Source organism: Dermacentor variabilis, chromosome 4 (assembly GCF_050947875.1).
Source record: "Dermacentor variabilis isolate Ectoservices chromosome 4, ASM5094787v1, whole genome shotgun sequence".
Lineage (NCBI taxonomy): Eukaryota > Metazoa > Arthropoda > Arachnida > Ixodida > Ixodidae > Dermacentor > Dermacentor variabilis.
The window spans coordinates 68,017,940-68,037,523 of NC_134571.1; the positions used below are offsets into that span (position 1 = coordinate 68,017,940).

The 19,584-nt window shown below is 47.2% G+C and overlaps 1 protein-coding gene across 10 annotated transcripts in view; it reads right to left on the bottom strand.

Moving 5' to 3' along the window:
• Positions 1-18,435, bottom strand: part of LOC142579306 (protein scribble homolog) — a 180,594-nt gene extending 162,159 nt beyond the window's left edge. For all 10 annotated transcript variants that reach the window (XM_075689368.1, XM_075689365.1, XM_075689362.1 and 7 more), the window contains exons 1-2: positions 17,990-18,435; positions 17,754-17,871 (exon numbers count right to left, since the gene is read on the bottom strand). In XM_075689368.1, the coding sequence (XP_075545483.1) occupies positions 17,754-17,871; positions 17,990-18,151 (280 nt within the window). In that variant the 5' untranslated portion in view covers positions 18,152-18,435. The remainder of the gene's footprint in view (positions 1-17,753; positions 17,872-17,989) is intronic.
• Between the last annotated feature and the right edge of the window lie 1,149 nt (positions 18,436-19,584).

Sequence of the window (19,584 nt, forward strand, 5' to 3'; positions counted from 1 at the left end):
CCCAGCTGCGCATAAGCGTGAAACGATGCCGCCTCATCTGATGCTAAATTCGGCTTCGATGCGCGATTACTCGGACCATATATACCGCGCCCACGCAGAGTAATCTCATCGACAGTACGACAGACAGAACTCGCTGGGATTTCCACGAATTTGGCTTGGCGTCGTACACTTTACTAGTCACTGAAGTGCGACTGATGCATCGACTTATAACGGCAGTTGCAGCTATTCCCCCTCGCCTCCCCCACTAACTTTTTTTTCTCATTTTTTACAAAATTATGAAACGAATTAGCTTTGCTATTAACCATTCAAATCGCGTGTTCATTTACGCAGTTCAATAGAATCATATATGCGTGCCTGCACAAGGCACGCCTATATGGTGGGAATTCCGAGGCTGCCACGGCTAGCAGCACCAGTGGCGACACAACCACCCCAAAGCGCGCAACGCAGTACATACACGTTCCGAGTAGTGTTCGTTCCGCAGATGCGCTATGGGAACCTTTGGCAAGAAATGTTCTCAATGCGTGGCTGTCTGCGGTGGATAATAGACGGAGTGTGGCCAGGCTAAGTAAGAAGAAAGCTTCGCATTACGGCATCGCTGAACACAGTCGCGGATCTCGGCGCCCGAAGTGCTCTGAACTGGCTCGCGCCACCTGTTAAACGTACACAGGTGTCGCCACAGACACGGCGGCGGCTGCCAGCATCTCAGCATGCCGGTGAACGCTGCAGATGCATGCGGTGGTGGTAATACGCCCACGTCAAGCCAAAACTTCCATCGATGCGGGAAATCCGCATTATATACCCGCGTCCGCTGATTTCCTCCGGCAATCTTCCCTCCCCTTCGCTATACTGCACGTACGAAGAACCGAAACGTCGAATTCGTCAGCCCGAAAACTTTATCCGACAGCAGAGTCAAGCCCGTCTGAGCCACCGTCCTTTCCTGCGACATCACGGTAACGCCCCGACGAGTTGGGGGAGTAAGAAGAAAACGCGCACGCCGCGATGATTAGCAAGTCAAGTTTGCCTCCGGACATTGAGCAACGTGCACGTGGCGAAACGCGCACTTGCGGCAACAGCGCGGCCGTGGGATGCGCTAGCGATCGAGCGCTTCTTAAGTGAAGGTACCCGCAGGAGCCCTCTTAAAGGGCCGCTCACTAGGTCTGGCCACTTTGAGCTGGCAAGCGCACTGCATACAACGTGTGCCCTAACGATCGTGTCTGCTGAATATTGCATCGCTACGCGCTGAGGAAACAGCTTAAATTTCAGACCAAACGCCGTTTGCCCCTCTGCTCGCGGGCGACGAGCTCCCTGCCGAAGAGTCGACGTACTCGTGCAAGTGCACCGACGTACATGGCGGTGTTGTGACGTCACTCACAGTGACACGTGACTTCGAGAATTATTCGAAGCCACATCAGTTATTTAACCTGTTCCTTCAATAGACCAAGTTTTGAGAACTAATAAAACATACAACTCGAAGTCTGCGTGTTTTTGTTTTATACTTCGCACAGTAGCAAGAGTTGTGTACTTTCGTTTCATCTGCTTGTTCCCTCGCTTGCGAGCTGAGAACGAAACTATGCAATTTTCTGCAGTGTTCCAGCGCTGCGATCTTTCTCTTTCATCCTCTATCACCTGGCTCAGTGCTCGTGACTGTGGTACTGACTTATACCGTTAATCAAGTGTTCTCGTGCAGAGCGCGCAAAATCGTCCGCTGCGCGAAACGAGACGAAAGCAACACCTCACGCGCGCGAGACCGTCACCGGAAGTGCACCACTCAGAAAGAACGCGGAAAAGTAGACGGCGGGGCTCGTGACGTATTGGTTATGCGGTCCACCGGCTCCGGTATGGGAGAACGCAGGGAAGGAGTTCCGCTTGCGGAGAATAGACAGGGAAAGTGGAGAGAGTTCCTATGTTGGCGGTGTCGCTGGCCTCCTGAAATCATGGGTTGGCGGCACTTCAAATATTTCTATATCTGCTATTAGCGAACTAATTTGGAACATTCTTGCAGTAAAACACTCCTTAAAGGGCACGTAACAACTTCCAGTACATAACCTAACTTTGGTATGTGGCCTGGTGAGCGGTCCTTTAAAGGTGTACTGGCATATTTTGGAAGCTGGCGAAACTAACGCTCGCTTCTAGCACGTAAAATGACGACACTCAGTAAGTATGGCTGTCTGGAAATACTCATGTATTAATTGGATAGCAAAATTGCTCTTGAAATGCCGCACCCGGCGTCATCGCGACGTTACCTTAACGTCGTATGACGGGGTTAAAAATTTGCTGACGTTGCGCAGCGACACGTGTATATTGGTGTTGCTCATAAAAAGAGCGGGAATAATATACGAAAGTGCTGCACTTGCGTGTTGAAGCCAAGAGAGGAACGAGTCAATATGTACTGCGACGTCATGACGCAACCACTTCCTGGGTACTCAAATCAAAACTCGTTAACAGAAACAAGTATTACAGCAACTGAAATGAAATTCTGGCGTTCTACGCACGAAGTGCAATTATAAGGCATGCTGAAGTGCCCCCCACCCCCCGAACTAACCTTGAACTCCTGGAGTTATTCAACGTGCACCTAAATTTATGATGCACACGAGCGCTTTAGCATATCCCGCCCCCCCCCCCACCACCACTCGTTCCTCCCAAAAATGCGGCCGCCGCGGTAAGGATCGCACCCGCGACCCGCGCTGAGCAGCTCAACGCGATGGACACAATTAAGAATTGCTGGTGCTAGCCAATATCTTTCCGCAATTCCCATGGCATAGGCCTTCATTTTACGCAATAAACAAAAGAAAATGACGAGTCAAAAACATCATGGGTTAACTTTAAGTCTTCGCTGCGCTCGTGTTGGAAAGAAGAAGAAGAGGACATTTATTTGCGGCTTTGCTATGTCCGCATAGTCATTCGTGTTGGGAGAGCAGCAGAGCTGCATGTGCAAAAAGAGCTTCGGTCGCGTCGCGACTGCGAAATCGGCCGCGGCCGCCCGCAGGCACGCCGCGTGTAATCGGCGGGTTGCACCGCAAGAATAATCCTTAGAGCAACCCGAAGATGAACAGCGCCTTCGCCGCGGTAAGCAAACAACTCCGTGAAACCGCCTAAGCCGCCCCGCCATCCCGGGGAACTTGGAGGCAGCAGTTAGATTGGCCTAGAATAGCATGCGCTCCGGTATAGAGTTGGGATGCGGGAGTCCTCGTGGCGAGATTTACGGCTACGCTGCGCCGGGTGGTCACGAAGGAAGGCCTATCGTAGCCATTTCGATATGTATTTAACCCTTCGCGGGCAGACTCTAGCACACGTATAGCGGTTATCCGTTGCGGCAGTAAATAACGCCGAATCATGGAACCAACACATAGTTCACCAAGCAGGCGAAAAGGAAAAACAAACTGCCCGAACTACGAAACTACAGCCTCCTAGGACCGGGATACCGGTCAGGGACACGACTGGCTTTTCAAGTCGCTTCTTATTACCGGCTGGTTTGGTATAAACACGAAAAACGCATTTTTAGTTAAAATACTGTCAGGTGCTGAAGGTTTCCTTTTTTTTTTTATCGAAGTGGACGAAAAGCAACCGTCTACTGAAAAAAAAAAAAAAAGGTTTTGTTGGCCTAAACACAGATAGGAAGATTTAAAAAACGTGCTAGGAATTGACACGTTGATACTGCGTCATGAGTTTTCACATCAGCTCGCGAAATTCTAAAGGCCCTTCACGCGTGCATTTCGTCGTCCCTGAGGACGCAACGGTCTAGACCAAATTGGCGAAAATTTTCACAGAAGCTGAAGACAACAATTTGCTTATACCCCTTCCACACTGTTCCGTTTGGTTTATATCCAGGATAAGTACGTTCATAATCGCTGCTAAGCGAATTTTGAAAAAAAAATAATGATAATTCGGCAGACACTTGAGACTGCTTACGTGTGGGAATGTGAATTCATTATAGTCGTCGCTTTGGTGATTTTTTTTTTTTTCTTTTTCGCGCGTTCCTTGTCCGCGCGAGCTCTTCTCGCCTGCGTTCTAAACTGCGCCTCGGTGAGGCCAAATCCAAACGCGCACGCTTGAACGCGAGGAGTTCATAACTCCAAGGACCACCCAGTGGCGTTCAATTGGACGTTAATGCTATCTTATTTTACAAACTCATGACGTGGCGCCACTACCCCCATTGGCTGCGCCATCACGTGCCCTATGACGCACGCATTAGGCTGCACCTTTACTCAACCACAACCGCGTTGCCACCGCGGTGTCGCGGAAGCGTGCTCGTCTCGCACCCCCAGTAGCCCAAGCTCGATTCCCACCCAGACCAAAATTTACCAAATTGTCCTTTCAAAGCCACTGATTTACTTTGTATACAGGAACCTCCCTGAGAAATCTGACGACAATCCAAGCATTTTGACAGGCTCTATTTTTTTTTTTTTTTAACTCCTTGCGCCGTCGGCCACTTTTCGTGCCACCCCTCGGTGGCGACGACGCCGGATTTTCGGGTAATGGGGCACATAATAATTTCGCATTAAATAATTACATCAAATGCTGGGGCTTTGCAAGCCGTAACCGCGATCTGATTACGAGGCGCGCCGCGGTGAGGACTCAGGATTAATTTGGACCACTGGATCCTTTACAGCGCATCTAAATCTAAGTACACGAGCGTTCTTGCATTTCACTGCAGCGAAGTGCGGCTGCCAGGCTCGATAGTTTTTCTTTCTTTTTTTCCGACCACCCCGACTAGGAGGCGACCTTTACGAGCACAGTGAAACTTTCTCTCGAAATGCGAAAGATGGCGCTGAGCTAGCGCAACTTATTTTTGTTTCCACGTTTATGTATTCATTTATTTTTCAGTTATCTATTTTTAAGCATGCATTCATTAATTTCCTCAAGAACTTTCCGTGATACATCTTTTTGTGTATTTAGTTAATTATTTTCTGCGACCCATATTTTTTTAAGACTTACGGCAAGGGCAATGGATCAGAACTCTCTCTCTCTCTCTCTCTCTCTCCCCGTTCTAAAGGGCAGAGACACACATCATCATCGACTGCGAACACTCGACGAAACAGATTTACCGCTGTCACCCGGGCCACACCTATCACCGGCAGGCAACGGCAGGCGTAAGCGAGGAGGCCACGAACCTTCACGTTCAGTTTTAGAACAAGTCTTTAAACAGCTGCAGAACAAACACTGCGAGGTTGACGAACGCAGTTTTACGCGCGCTACTTTCGATCGGTGGTCGTTTCGCGCGTGGGCCTGAGAACCGACGCGTGAAAGCATGTAAAAAAAAAAAAAAGCGCCATTAGACGTTCGTCGCAAGCGCGTCGGGGGCTAAGGGGGCAGCGGGGCACACCGATCAATCGTTTCGGCGAGCAAACAAGGCGCGACCCCTAACACGGGTGCTCGATCATTAGCGACACCCAATCGCGGCCACCGCCTTTGATCTTTAATGGGCGCGGTGCACTGCAGAGGGCGTACACCTTTTTCACGACCCATTTAACGACGCGTACATAGCAGCGCGCGCGAACACATAATATATATATATATATATATGGCGATGTTACAAATTAATCGGACGCCGTCCTCACGTCGCAGTGGCGTTAACGACGCACTCGTGTACAATACCAAGGAACTAACCAGCTGGCGTAGTATTAAGACGGGGGCGTTGAGATGGAGGCTGGTAACGCTGGTGGGTGCAACACAAAGGAAAATTCGATTTGGCGAAATAAGTAGCGCTGCTCAATTGACACACAGCAGAAGAAAATATATATAGAAAGGGAGGGGGGTGCAGGGAGAACCATGTTGATAGCGATGGTATCTTGGTTCAGCAAGCACATGCAGTGAGCCATGTTTAGTATGACGCCGACTTCTGTTGCGATAAATCATGTTCAAATGGCACGCGAACGGTTTCTCTAAAAATGGTGGCGTTTTCAGGTGCCAAAACCACGATATGATTCCGAGGCACGCCGCAGTGTAGGTATGCGGATTAATTTTGACCACTTTGGGTTATTTTACGCGCACCTGAATTTACACCATCATTTTTTGCATTTCACCCCCATAGAAATGGGGCCGCTGATGCCGGGATCGAACACGCGACCTCTGTAAGGCGCTGTGGCTAGACGAAGCGTTACAAGATGTCGCTGTACCACATTCCGCCGCTAACCCGGTATGTATTACGCAAACGCCATTGCGTATACCGGAATACTGGATACGCTAAAGCTCCCTACTAGCCTCGCCCGAAACGTATTTGCGTGAGCGGCCGCGTTCGTGGAGCCACACTGTGGCTCAGACTTTTAAACCATTGAGGACACAGCTATGTTACAGTGACCAACCGTTTTCTACTTAGCTGCTGGTGCAAAGAGCCGGCTGCGACATAATCATTAACATGCAGCCCGTTTTTTCTTGGTTTCCCTCGACGAGAACACCCCTTTAAACAAAACCATTTCCAACGCGTTGTGGTTGGGTAAAGCGCCACAAGACGTCGCTACCAGCGGTGCTACTGGTGTCCACGGCTTCGGTAACCCGGTAATCCGTAAACGGCAAGACGTACACGGGCAAGCTAAAGCTATCTAGCAAACTGCCCACACGCACGTGCAACAGCAAGGGCGCTGTATATACTCCATACAAAACTCGCGGTGCATCTCGTACACTGTATGAGGCCCGGAGAACGGTGAGCACGCACACTACGAACAAATATCGCAGACAAAAACAGTTAGGCGAAAAAGAAAAATATTTTCCTCCGGGGGAATCGCGATATTCACCGCTACGCTCTGGTCAAGTATAAGCATTCTCTTAGGCTTTCTCCGCCGGCAGCAGCGGCACGGCGTAGAAGCTGGAGGATAAAACGGTAAATGATTGATGGGCGTGCCTATTGAAAAAGCGGATGCGGATGCTCCAGGCGTGGTAGATCAATTTCCCGCCAGTTGTCGACTGCCCTCAACAATGGTACCCATGAAAGTGAGAATAATAAAGTAGCGCAGTAACGGTAAAACAAAAAAAAAAAGGTGCGAAACTTCGACGAAGAGATCGCTATATGTAGTACAGAGAGAGCAACACAGTCAAAGCACCGCTTTTAAACGTGATTTAAAGAAAAAAAGAAAAGACAAGAATTCCATTCCGCATTCGATCACAGCATACAGGGGCAGCTATCGCATGTTGTTCGAAACTCCGTGCGTTGTTTACAATATAGTTCAAACAAACTTTAGCAGAGTTGTGCAAAATCTTGTGGCGCCTTCGCGTGGCTGTTTCGGAGCGCTTCAGCACATTCTAAAGAAAGGGGGGGGGGAAAGAACTGTGCAAGACAATACCTAGGCTTCAGTGCGAGTTCAAGAGTGCTCTAGTGCCGATAATAAAGCCAAATTGTAGCTTTGTAACACACCTCGGCAAAATCATCCAGGATTCACGCAGAACGTTCGACTAAAGGCCAACTCAAGGACTTCAAGATGGCCAAGGCCAAAATTCAAGGATGGGGAAACAAACCTTAGTCGAAGACATGTACTGAAGAATAGTGAAATCTCCTCTTTAGCAGTAATTTACTGTAGTTAAGCAGCTGCTGCGTTAGACACACGTTTCAAGCTCTCAGGTCGCTGTTCTAACTTGACTTTCCTTGTAATGACGTGAAAAGCTTTCTGGCATGAAGGTTAGCAGTGCCCGACTTCAGCCAAAGAAACATTCGTCCTGTTCAAGCCAAACAGCTGAAACGTACTTCCCTGCCGGGTATTTCTAGTGCCTAGGACTCGAAAATGGACCCATGATGGCCGCAGTGTGAACCAACCAGCAAAGCAACAAAGTGGTGGCCCAGCTTGGGCGCTTGATCTGGCTTTGACTAGTTCCACGATGGCAACGGTGATATAACAAAGCCCATCTCAGGTGGTTGTGGGCACGCCACACTGCAACCGTTTAGCGACACTCTAGAAGTTATCTAGGACTGTTTCCCGATATAGACAGTGTGCATACCATAGACCCTAGCGGATTTTGTTAGTTTGAATGTTCAAACGTCGCCCCCAGCCCCAGTTTTAAAGGAATTCAAGGAGCACATTTATCTTCAAGAAGGTTTAGGGGCTCTTAACTGAACCCCCCCCCCCCCCCTCAGAATTCAGGGATTGCAAGGAGGTGTACGAACACTGGGACTCATCATTAACGACTTTTGCAGCGCAGACGGGCAACGTCAGGGCGCACTACAACAGCCAGCCGGAAGAGATTTAAGTGGCCCGTGAGGCGGCAGTTCTCGCGGAGATAAGTCGATAAAAAATAAGAGACAAAGTTTGCACCAAGGTCCGTTTCATCTTGACGCCTCCATGCCTGAGAGATTTCTTTTGTACAACTTTTGCTAACGTTCAGGAACAGAACTCGCAGTGAATGCACGCCGGCGCCTTATTGGGTTCTTTACGGCATTTTTGATAACGCGCTGCAGGAATTTACTAGGCGATTTTTAACAGACTCATCGGTGTGTCTACTGATTAGTAATCACTATCTGCAAAGCACCAACCGGCTGTCATCTCTATGTGGCTGTCAGTGCAGATTATTTGACAGCCGCCCTGAAATCACCCGAGTACCCTACGGACAGACGCGGCAAGACGTGGGTGCGCGCTTAACTCCTGACGAAAAAAAAAAAAAAGAAAAGAAAAACCCCATGCCACGCATGTTATTAATTAACGAACTGCCATCTAAGCTGCGTCGACCACGCTGACAAAAGAATCTCTAGCAGCGAACGTCGTCGCGCACAAGCGAACAGTACAGCTGCATCGTCATGTCACTCGAACCATTCCTTCTCGAGTTCCAGCGAGCCGTAATCTCCACACCGACGCCGTTAACTATATGTTTATAACCTCGTGCGTCTTCACTCAGGCTCGTGATACACGATCCCTGTCGTTCTTTCGCTTACGCACACGCGCGACTTATCTGCCACGCAGACACGGCAAACAGCTTCACTTAATGCTTGTAACACCTACGCCTCTCCGAAAACGATTTATGCTTCTGAGTTTAAACCGTACCAGAGCTCGCTCAAGTTTCATCGAATCAGGTTTATAAAACTCGCTCAAGAGCGCGGGGTATACGTGGCCACTTACACAAGATCGCCATTTGGAACGCCCGTATCCTCTTCCCCGAAACCGTCCCGTTCCCTATAATACTAAGAGCATTAGATCCACATGCACCCGTGCACATCCTTATAAACTGCTAAATGTGCGCTCATGCGGGCGACGTAATCTGTGCTAGTGCGCACACCTGTACATATGACGCTCTCACGCTCCGCCACACTACTGGCACGGCCACTCGGTGAAAACACACAAGTGTGCGTCATCGAGCGGCCGTGCTACTGAACAAGAATAAAATCACGACAAACGAACAAAATTAGTTAACTATATTCACGTCGACAGCTAAACAGGGCGCGCCACAGCGCGGTTAGAGGCAGGAAAAAAGTTTGGATTCAGGCAGCGCCTGGCTTTGTCCTAACGCAACTTCGGCTATCCAGTGGTTAGGGAGGGTCAACACCGCGTGAAGACTGCAGTGAATTTAATACGGTAACCCGTCGAAAGTTCTGGAAAGAGATAGAGAGAGAGAAAGAGGGAGCGGGACTTGTCTCTTCGGGTCAACACATCCTGAAACTACGAGATTCAACGCCAGCAAGACGACAACGCTGAAAACAGATGGTGGATTTTACTTTATTTTTTTTACCCCCCAAGAAATAAAGCGATGAAGAAATGGATGTACGCAAAAAGAAGGGGAATGTCCCCGCAAGCAGAGGCGACCATCTGAGCGTGCTGATGCCGTCCAGTGAACACCATGCCCTTGGGCGGTATACACATGCGCAGAGGTACGTAGAGCTCGGTTTCAGCCCTCACTTCCTTCCACCAGATTACCTTCCTGGCTGGACCACAGTGCGCAACGAAGCCATGACACACGGCCGACCGAGGGAACGCACCAGCCCTCGCTGTTCAACAAAGCACGCGTGCGCGATACCACGACTGCTGTCTGTCTAGTCTCTCTCTCACGCACACACAACAAACGCCTTCTCTCTCTCTCTCTCTATCTCTCTATCTCTCTCTCTCTCTCTAAAAAGCACGCGCTTACAGATGCTAAGAGCACGTCCTGCGTGTTCTGCCGGTCTGATCGCTCCAATGGTTTTCGGCTATCCCCTCCGGTCCGCGCCGCTATACCACACGCCTTAGATATCATTTACTTCAAACTCTCGCTTCCGGTTCATTTATCTATCCGTAATAAAAATCACCTCCCGAGCCTTGCCACCGGCAAGGCAGGCCTGTTATTACGTCTCGAAATGCAAAGTTTCGCTTACATTTATTTCGCCACGTGCGACTGCCGTGCCCGAGACGGTATATGGTTCCAGACCGTGTGGCCTGGACTGCCGATACGAAGCACAATTTATCTACGTCACTGAAAACTACGCTAACAAAAAGGACCGCATCTCTTCCAGCTCGCCGACGGTTAATGCAATGACGCTGCCCTCAAATCGAGGGTTACGGCACAGAGCCACCGCCTGCTAATACCGTCACTGTCCTGGCCACTAACAAAATGGGCGCACTAAATAACCTTCGCCTGGAGACGTGCACAGTATACGTTGGCTAAAGCTTTCTAAATAAGGGCTTTAAACGAGGTAGTCATTCGCAACATGGAATGCGCGCGAATAATCTTGCAGGCGTAAACATAGCACCATAATGACAACTCCCCTGGCTATGTTCTTTTCCCCTTTTTCGAAACGGAATAGAGTATGTCCATTATTTAAAATCGACTAATGTGCGCTCCTTTTAAATCGGACACGTTCAAGCGCTTCCGTTAATCCAAAGTCTCGGATAATTCACTCCCGAAGGGATCGAACAAAAGCAAGATTGATAGCAATCGGGGATCGGTATTCGTAATCTTGCTGCTGAAAATGTGCGTTCAAGGCGACCGAGTTCATGTATCAGTCTGCTTTTTATTCTTGCGGTCTGAATCTGACAATGCGCTCGTGTACTGGGATGAATGGATAGATGGACTGCACGCGTTTTTCTAGCATCGCTTTCGAAACGTGTTGCGCTGCAACGATCCTTTTGAAATGTAACCATGCGGCTTGCCTATGCACCACTTTACTGTAGGTCCGTGGACGCTGCAATATTGATAGTACTGGCCTGTTAAAATAACTTGCCAATCCACCCTACAGAGCAATATTCTACGCGATCTTAAAAAACATCTACGCCTACGCAACTTTGAAAATTAAAATTGAAATTATGGGGTTTTACGTGCCATAACCACTTTCTGATTATGAGGCACGCCGTAGTGGAGGACTCCGGAAATTTCGACCCCTGGGGTTCTTTAACATGCACCTAAATCTCAGTACACGGGTGTTTTCGCATTTCACCCCCATCGAATTGCGGCCGCCGTAACTGGGATTCGATCCTGCGACCTCGTGCTCAGCAGCCCAACACCATATAGCCACTGAGCAACCACGGCGGGTAACTTTCAAAATTGTGTTACTGAATCTAGTACACAACACAAGACAAGGACAGAGCGAAAACAGACGAAGACAAGCGCTAACTTCTTCTAACAGATTTATTTTCAGAGGCGTCACACTCGTATATATGGCGTTTTAGTAACAGCCCGTGCAACCGCAATTATTGCACCTAGAGCGCAACACAAGACAAGGACAGAGTGAAAAACCAACAAAGACGGGCACTAACTTCCAAAAGATTTATTTTCAGACGCGTCATACTTAGGCTGTTATAAAGCTACACATATGAGTGTGATGCGTCTGAAATAAATCTGTTAGAAGTTCTCGCCTGCCTTCGTCAGTTTTCACTCTGTCCTTGTCTTGTGCGCCAGATGTTGTAATGGAACAGCAACGTGCCCAAACTTACGTTATTTCAACGAAAATTGTGGTCAGGTTAAACCTTACGTAAAGGGACTGACAACTGGCCAGAATGTGTTGCGAGACCTTGATAGAAATGAAATGACCATGACTTACAGTGATAGAATCCAGCACACTATATGCGATTTAAGTAGGAATTATAATTTTAAGTTCGCAAAGAAAGTCTCAAAAACCAGTAAGTGGCGAGAGCTGGCGGTGAAATCTTGGTGCTTCGGACGCATTCTATGAGATTACTGTACGTAAGTCGACTGCTATTAAGCACATCATAATTATTACTTCAAATTGCAGTTCGTATATTATCAGACACTTCGCGCATTATTCGATGCTAAGGAAATAAAAAACGCACGCGTGGCCACGGCAACACTCTGAACTCCGCATCACGTGTAAAGGCGTCGTTTCGTTTTCGATGCAATTGGTTTCGTTTTCATTGGTTAAACACCAAAACAGTAGGTCAGGAAACCACGAAAACACGTAGCTATTATCGCAGAAATCATTTAACAATTCGGAAAGCATGAATCGCAGGAACATAGATTTGATAAACAAAATTATACTTTGTTACAGCATGGCCACGCTTGTCTGCCTCCCATTAATGCCGGCGTGTAACCGCTATAGCGCTCACCTCTCGCCGTTTTAAGCGTGCTTCTAGCGAACGACTGCATCCTCACTGCAGATCAAAAAAATTGATAGAAAATGTTTCTCGCCGTTTTCCGCGTTAGCACTTCATCATTAAATACTGACCGGTAAGCTTTCCATTGCACTAAAAAAAAAAAAAAATGGATACCATGAAAATTGGTGGTCAGTCTTTAACAGTATTTCCCGAGTTGCAGCTGAGCCAACAAAACTCTAAGGTGACTCTCAGCTACGGCACACAGCAGTTACGCCTGGCTACAGGAACGCCCCAACCAGAGGCATATATATATATATATGGCTCAGTTTTCTCGCTAAATAATCATGAGTGCAGCAGACAGTGGCTAAGGTTCCAAGCTCGGCGTTGGCTAGCCACGGGAACGTAAACGCCAGCTCAACGTGGCGACGTTTCCTTGCCCCTGTTAAAGTCGTCTCAGTCAGCGGCGAAGGCAGACTGATGCCAGGGTTACTACGTGGACACGCCCTCAGACACCGAGGAGAGGACTAGGAGGCGAGGCCAGCGAGCGAAGGAATAGTAAGAAACACGCAGTGGCCGTGTACTACATGACACAAGCGCAGCCGCGCCTTGGGGGCACACATCCGCGATCCTCGTAAAAAAAAAAAATAATAATAATAATAATAATAAAAACACCGTCAAAGCGATAATCTCTCGCTGCACGCGCAGACAAACACACAGGTAGTACATACAACCCCCCCCCCCCCGGTGGCAAAGTACGGGGAAAAATAAGAAAAAAAAAGGGGGGGAGAAATCGTCCCTTCTCGCTTGCTTCCTGGTATGGAGGAGGCCGCCGACGGGCAGCGTGTCGGGAGACAGGGCACCTAAGTTTCTATCGTCGCGTCCAGAATGACAAATGACGAGCTCGGCCACACGAGCTCGCTTATAATTCAACAGGATGACCATACCGTACTAAAATTCGCCATAAACGTGCCACACAACGAAAGAAATGCTTTCGAAAACAAAAGCTGGCGTCTGGACCGACTAACCAAACCACCGCCGCTTCGCTTTTCCCCCTGCAGACTGCTCCTCGTACTTCCATCTACTAATCTACGTTTAACTTCATCGACATCGAACCTATGGTAATTCAGTGCATGTCCAGTTAAATTCACTTCACAGGTTTCATCTTCACAAGTTCACCGAACTGTACGAAAAGTTAAGCTGCTAGCAGTGTCGACTGTGGTGCAGCTTTCTCCTTTTTTGAAGTATGCCAAATCGAAATTTTGCTGTCATTTTATCGCCCACTGTTTCCTTTATCATGCGTATGAGTCAAATTTCAAGTTCACAACAACAAAGAGCCTTTTTGAAGTACATGATTACGCCAAATGTGTCGCACTTACAAAGGCCTGCACTTTTCCCCTTGAAAACTACCTGAGCTCTTGGAGGATGCAACATACCAGGAGGTACACAAGTGTTCTTTCATGCTTGAAGACAATGGCTGTATCTCAATGTTACAGCTCATCGAGTATCAGCAGAATCTGTCGGGCTTAGATGAGGAAGCTCGCCCTAGTAACGACATTAATCCTGCACATCTCTGGGAGCTCTCACTTGCAAGCCTGCAACATCATGCACTGGTAGTGGCCTTCACATCTGCTGCTTAACCAAAATCAGCTGCCCTGTAGAAGTTCAAAAGCACTCAGAACTTGCAGGCACCACAGCAATGTTTCATGCCACCACCAATGTCAAGTACAGAATCAACCTCATCGGCTGCTTGATGGTTATTTTTCAGACCGGTGTTACATTGTGGCATGTTCTTTACTATGATGTATTGTACAAATGTTGAGTACACATAACCACGATTACGCAGTTAAGTGCTTTAAGTCGCATCATGCTTAAATCTTGCCATTTGCCTACACTACCAATATCAAACCGTGCTTTGCATTAAGGAAAACCATCAAACGCCGCAGATAGCAGTGTGGTGCAACATATAAGGCAACTTGCTTCAACGACTTCAAACAACAATCATCGATGAATTCTTGGAGGTCATGCAAATGAACATCCCAAAAAGCATTCTTTACATGTAACAACTCAATATAAGGACAAATAAGGGGAAACTGAGATTGCAAGCGACAGAAAATGGACAAAATGTGTGATTAACAATTGCGTTTTACTTTTTAGTAAGGATATGCTAATTGCAATTTCGACTGAACTAAATAGTGTCAGGAGCTGATCAAATATGTGGACCAAATATTTTTCTAATAGCCTTTTCACCATTAATGTACACCAATGTTTATATCCTAGCATTTACAATGTTAGCAAGTGCCCGTCATTACACTGCACCTTAGGAAATAAGGTTTAAATCAAAGCACAAATGGAATGAACGTGAACAAATAAGCAGTTTGCTGATAAACTGAGGACTCTTCAGAGCATACATGGTTATGGATTACCAAAATAAATTCTGAAAGGCAATCCTTTCAGCGAGTTAGCATATGCGTTATACAGTTCACACAAAACTGAATATGTGCATTGTATGTTATATTGGCAGTGTGCAATAAAGCAGACTTCTGGTTGTTTTCTTTCTTGTCCAAAAATGGTCACAACATACATTGCCACTATTATATGAAATGATGTTGTATTTGGCTTAATTTGAAGCATGGATACATAGGTGCAGCATTCATAAATAGCCTGAACCAAAACAATACTGAGTGCTGAATGCCATGCCTCAGCGAAATTTCAGCACAAATAAAGGTGGTTTAGCCTAAAAAGTCTGGCTCTTAAAGCAATGCAATGTGTCACCAATCCCCCTCCCCTATGCATTATTTGGTCCTTATGTGCATCATGACTGGAATGACAGCAGTTGCATTTTCTCTTCTGTTTTATATTTTCTTCCCCCACAGTTGATGTGAAGTGCTAAAAAACTGAAGAACATACGAATGTGCGAGCAGTGACTATACAGTCCATTATTCTACAATTTCAAATACATGCACACTTTACTATTTAGCAACAGCTAAAGATAGTAGAGAGCAGCTTAAATCTAAGTGCACAAACTTTATTATGGCACAAGGAAACAGAACACAAAAAATAAAAGACTATCCAAACTTGAATGTGTTTAATTTGTGTGAATTCTGTTTATACCATGGCAGTTATCTTCTTGCAGGTTGCTTCACAAGCACAGCTGCGAAAATGCACAGCTCTCTATTTCAGACATCCCTCGGAAATCTTCCTATTTGGTCTTGAATGTGTGTGAACAGTTGGCAGAAGTTGAAATGTACACATACAAGCATGGCCTAACTTCACTAGAAAGAGATTTACAAATCTCCGTTTCATTCCGGTTGGCTTTAAGCACAGCTGTAGTTATTGGTGCGGAGCTCTTCTGAGATAGTTCACGAAATGTACCATTATTACTACAGAAAAGGCTAATGAAGGCTGTAACAATTACATTCACCATGATAACAAAATTCAAACATGAAATTTAGAACAGTTCATCAAACCACCACTAGAAGATGTATAAACTGTGTGCAAAGGGAATCAAACTTTTCACCAGAGCACAAAAAATATGTGGTCTTCTTTTAGCACTTTCTCTAATGCATGTGAACATTACGGCTTTGCTAAGGGCATTTGCCAGTTGTGGACTCATCGTCAATCAAGCATGCTTGTTGTTCAAACAATTATCTTCAAAATTACCCTCTCCTATTAATTATCGTCCTCAGGGGTGGGCAGCCATTGCCACTGGGCCAGTGTGTAAAACATGGTATAACGAAGTATTCTGAGAGCTGACTGATGACATCCACAATAGTACAGAACAATTCTTTAGAAAGCACTTTTACAAACAGCTGTTTTTGAAAGTTGCGAGGACTTTAAATTAAATTTGGGGGATTATTGAGACATCTTATAGTGGGAGACTCCGGATTACTTTCGACCACCTGTGCTTCTTCAACGTGCACCCAACAATGCGTGGTACACAAGCATTTTTAAATTTTGTCTCCACCAAAATGAGGTCGCCGCGGCCGGGACTGAACTCTTGACCTCGAACTTAGAAGCACAATACTACGGCCGCTGGGTGGGTAGTTCTGAAAACTTGTGAAGAGATGACGGAAATGTATCAACGAGTGATAACAGCGTACCAGTATTGAATGAATGTACGGAAGTGTATAAAGCACCCTGCACAGCAAGTCAGATTGAAAGCGCACTAAACACATCTCCAGTGCAGTAACTATTGCCCGTCAGCTTGCTATAACACTGAAATTGCATATAAAGCAGCATGTTGTTAAGAAAAAAAAAAAAAAAAGAAACACGCCCTGGAAAATGTGAAGCAGCTACATACATGCAATTCACTCTCTGTTAGAAAGAAAAACAAACACGTACGTTCTCTTTCCAGCTTTAAGAATGCAGGTCATAGTAACTTGTGGTTTATACACATTCTATTGTTTGGAAAGTGTGACGCCATATAATGTCTAACTAAACTACTACGACGGTTCAGCGGCTTTTAAAATATTGTAGAATTTCTATGAACCAAGAAAATCGCCGCTCTAGCTCCGGCCCAACTTTCATGGACCGGAAGTTGGACGCAGAAATCTTGCTTTTTCAGCGTGCTGCACGGTAAAATAGACGCATGCGTTACGACGCGAAGGAATGTAGCTTCTAGGAGGCGTGACCGACGTCTTGTGCAACCGAAAGATATGAAGGCACGGCGCACGTCGTACAAATCACTTATGAGCAAGTACCCGGCCTCACCCATTTCCTCCGGAGACTTTGCTCGGAGCAAATAGTTACCGGGCGCTGCGCGGAAGAAAGTGTCAATTGAGGCGTCGCCACAAACTAATCACAAGGCGATACACTATTTTTCAAGATACGGAAATGGGATCGGTCAGCGCCGCATTACTTTAGAAGGGCGGGGCCGAACGCACACCGTCGTCCCCGGTCTTTCACCTGTACGAACGCTAGCCGCAACTTGCTGTGCAGTTCGAGGCTCCCGCAGATTGAAAAAAAATAATAATAATAAGAGCGTAATGCATCTGCCAGGTATGCAGCCCAGTAGCGTAGGTGTACCACAGCGTTTCCGTCGGAAACCTTTCAAAGCGCGAGCGCAGAATTCCTGCGATCCTGTCTGTCACGGCGCAACCTAGCTCAGCTGACACCACGTGACTGCGTTTTTGGCTTTTCTTGGCACTCCCGTCTGCTCTTGGCAGTACTCAGGAGTTGCAGTACAGCGGCAACTGTCGCCTGACCGGCACTGCTCGGTAGCTCCGATTAGATGCATCGTTTATTTACATAAGGAACCGCGCATCGCTTTCTAACAGCAGAAATTCCCAGGACGCAGCGGTAATGATGTCTGCTTACCGTTTTTGCTCACATCCAAATCGACCAGATTCATCAAGTTGGCAATGTCCGCAGGAAGCTGGGAGATTTCATTGTCGTTGACACTTAACCTCCGCAACTTCGTGAGTCGAAAAAGACCCTGCAAAGGCAAGCATTAGCGTTTAAAACAGCGGCGTAAGCCTAGTCGGCCGGTTAGGCCTAGCCAACGCTGGGCTGTCGTACAGCTCTGTCAGGCGTGCAAGATGCGCGCTACTTACTCTCGGCAGGTCGCGAATGTGATTGGCATCTAGAAGCAGCTCTTCTAACGTCCTCGCGTACCTCAGCACATCGTCCGGTATACTGAACAAGTTACTGTGCCTCTTGTCGATGTACTCGACTTGACGGTTGCACCCACGGAACAGTGGAATACAGCGGAACATTGCTCCTCAGGAGACGGCACACCCCGGCATGGCACACGCGCGCACACAAGCACGCGATGCACACAGGAAAACACACACACACGTTCCCACACGAAGATCGCAGCCTGGCACAGGCTACAGCACCGGTGTGCACATCACATTCTTGGGACCCAACAAAACACAACAGATACGGTCCGACGGACTACGACCATGACGTCAACAGCCGACGATCCCCGGCTTCGCCTTCCCAGACCCGTCACGGACAGCTGAACAGCCCAAACGCGACGAGTGCGGAGAGTGAAGCGTATGTTGCCCGTTATGCCCGCAAAAAGCATAGTGGCGCTGCAAGACAACACTTCTCTCATCTGCCACTGCAGGCGCTGCCTGTAATATAGGCTTGGTGGCGCAACCCACCGAAAGGGGACGCTCATAACATCCATCCATCTATCCATCAGGCAGTATCATAGTGACAAACAACATAGCAAGTCTATAGCTCTAAAAGTGACGTTTAATAAGTCTTATGTTTAGGGTACACTCTAAAACAAAATTACACCCTTTGGGTTGAATCTTGCCACACAACGATAAACGTAATCTGTCTTGTCCGCATTTCCTTTCTTTAACGCTGCGAGCCCGGTACATCTCAGTAACGAACTGCATGCGGGTTATCACCACGACATAGCATTCCCGACAGAAAAGCAGCGGGCGCGGTGTTTTCAAGAACGAAAACGCAAGCAAGGCAGATGACGATTATCGTTGTGTGGAAGATATACACCTCGAAGGGTGTACCTTTGTCTAAAAGTGTAGTTTGTACGGTTTACTCAAAATGACAAAGCCCTTAGCGCAATTCAAAAAGACAGGGACGTGACAGAGACACAGGTCAGCTCTAACTTTCAAGACGTTTATTGAAACACAGAGGCAGATATATAGCGAAGCAAGTGTGAAAGATACAAAAATACAAAAGATAAATCACACTCTGCGCATACGCTTCGCTATATATCTGCCTCTGTTTCAATAAACGTCAGTTGAAAGTTAGCACTGTCCTGTGTCTCTGTCATGTCCCTGATTTTTTAAAGGCTTTGCCATTATGAGTCTAAAACTGAGAACAAAAATATGACGAAGCCGTGGTAAGCGCTGCTCGTGTATGGCCTTTGAGATCCGACGGCACGCTCCAACTTGTGGGTGACGAATAACTTGAGCCCTTCAGCGCAAGTTTGACGAGTGCTGACCTAACGTGATCATGCCAGAGTTTATAGAATGGAAAACACATATTGGCGGCGAAGAGTTACGGAGTCGCCATCTGTCGGAAACGTCTCCCTTGCGTAGTATGAGCGATCACGCGGCGCGCTCCTCATAGGTTTTGCTCACGGTGCTCAATAAAGACACCAGCGGCAGCCCTCCTGGACATTTATATAGGTACTCTAAAAACGAGGGAAGTTTTTGACTGTCGATATAAT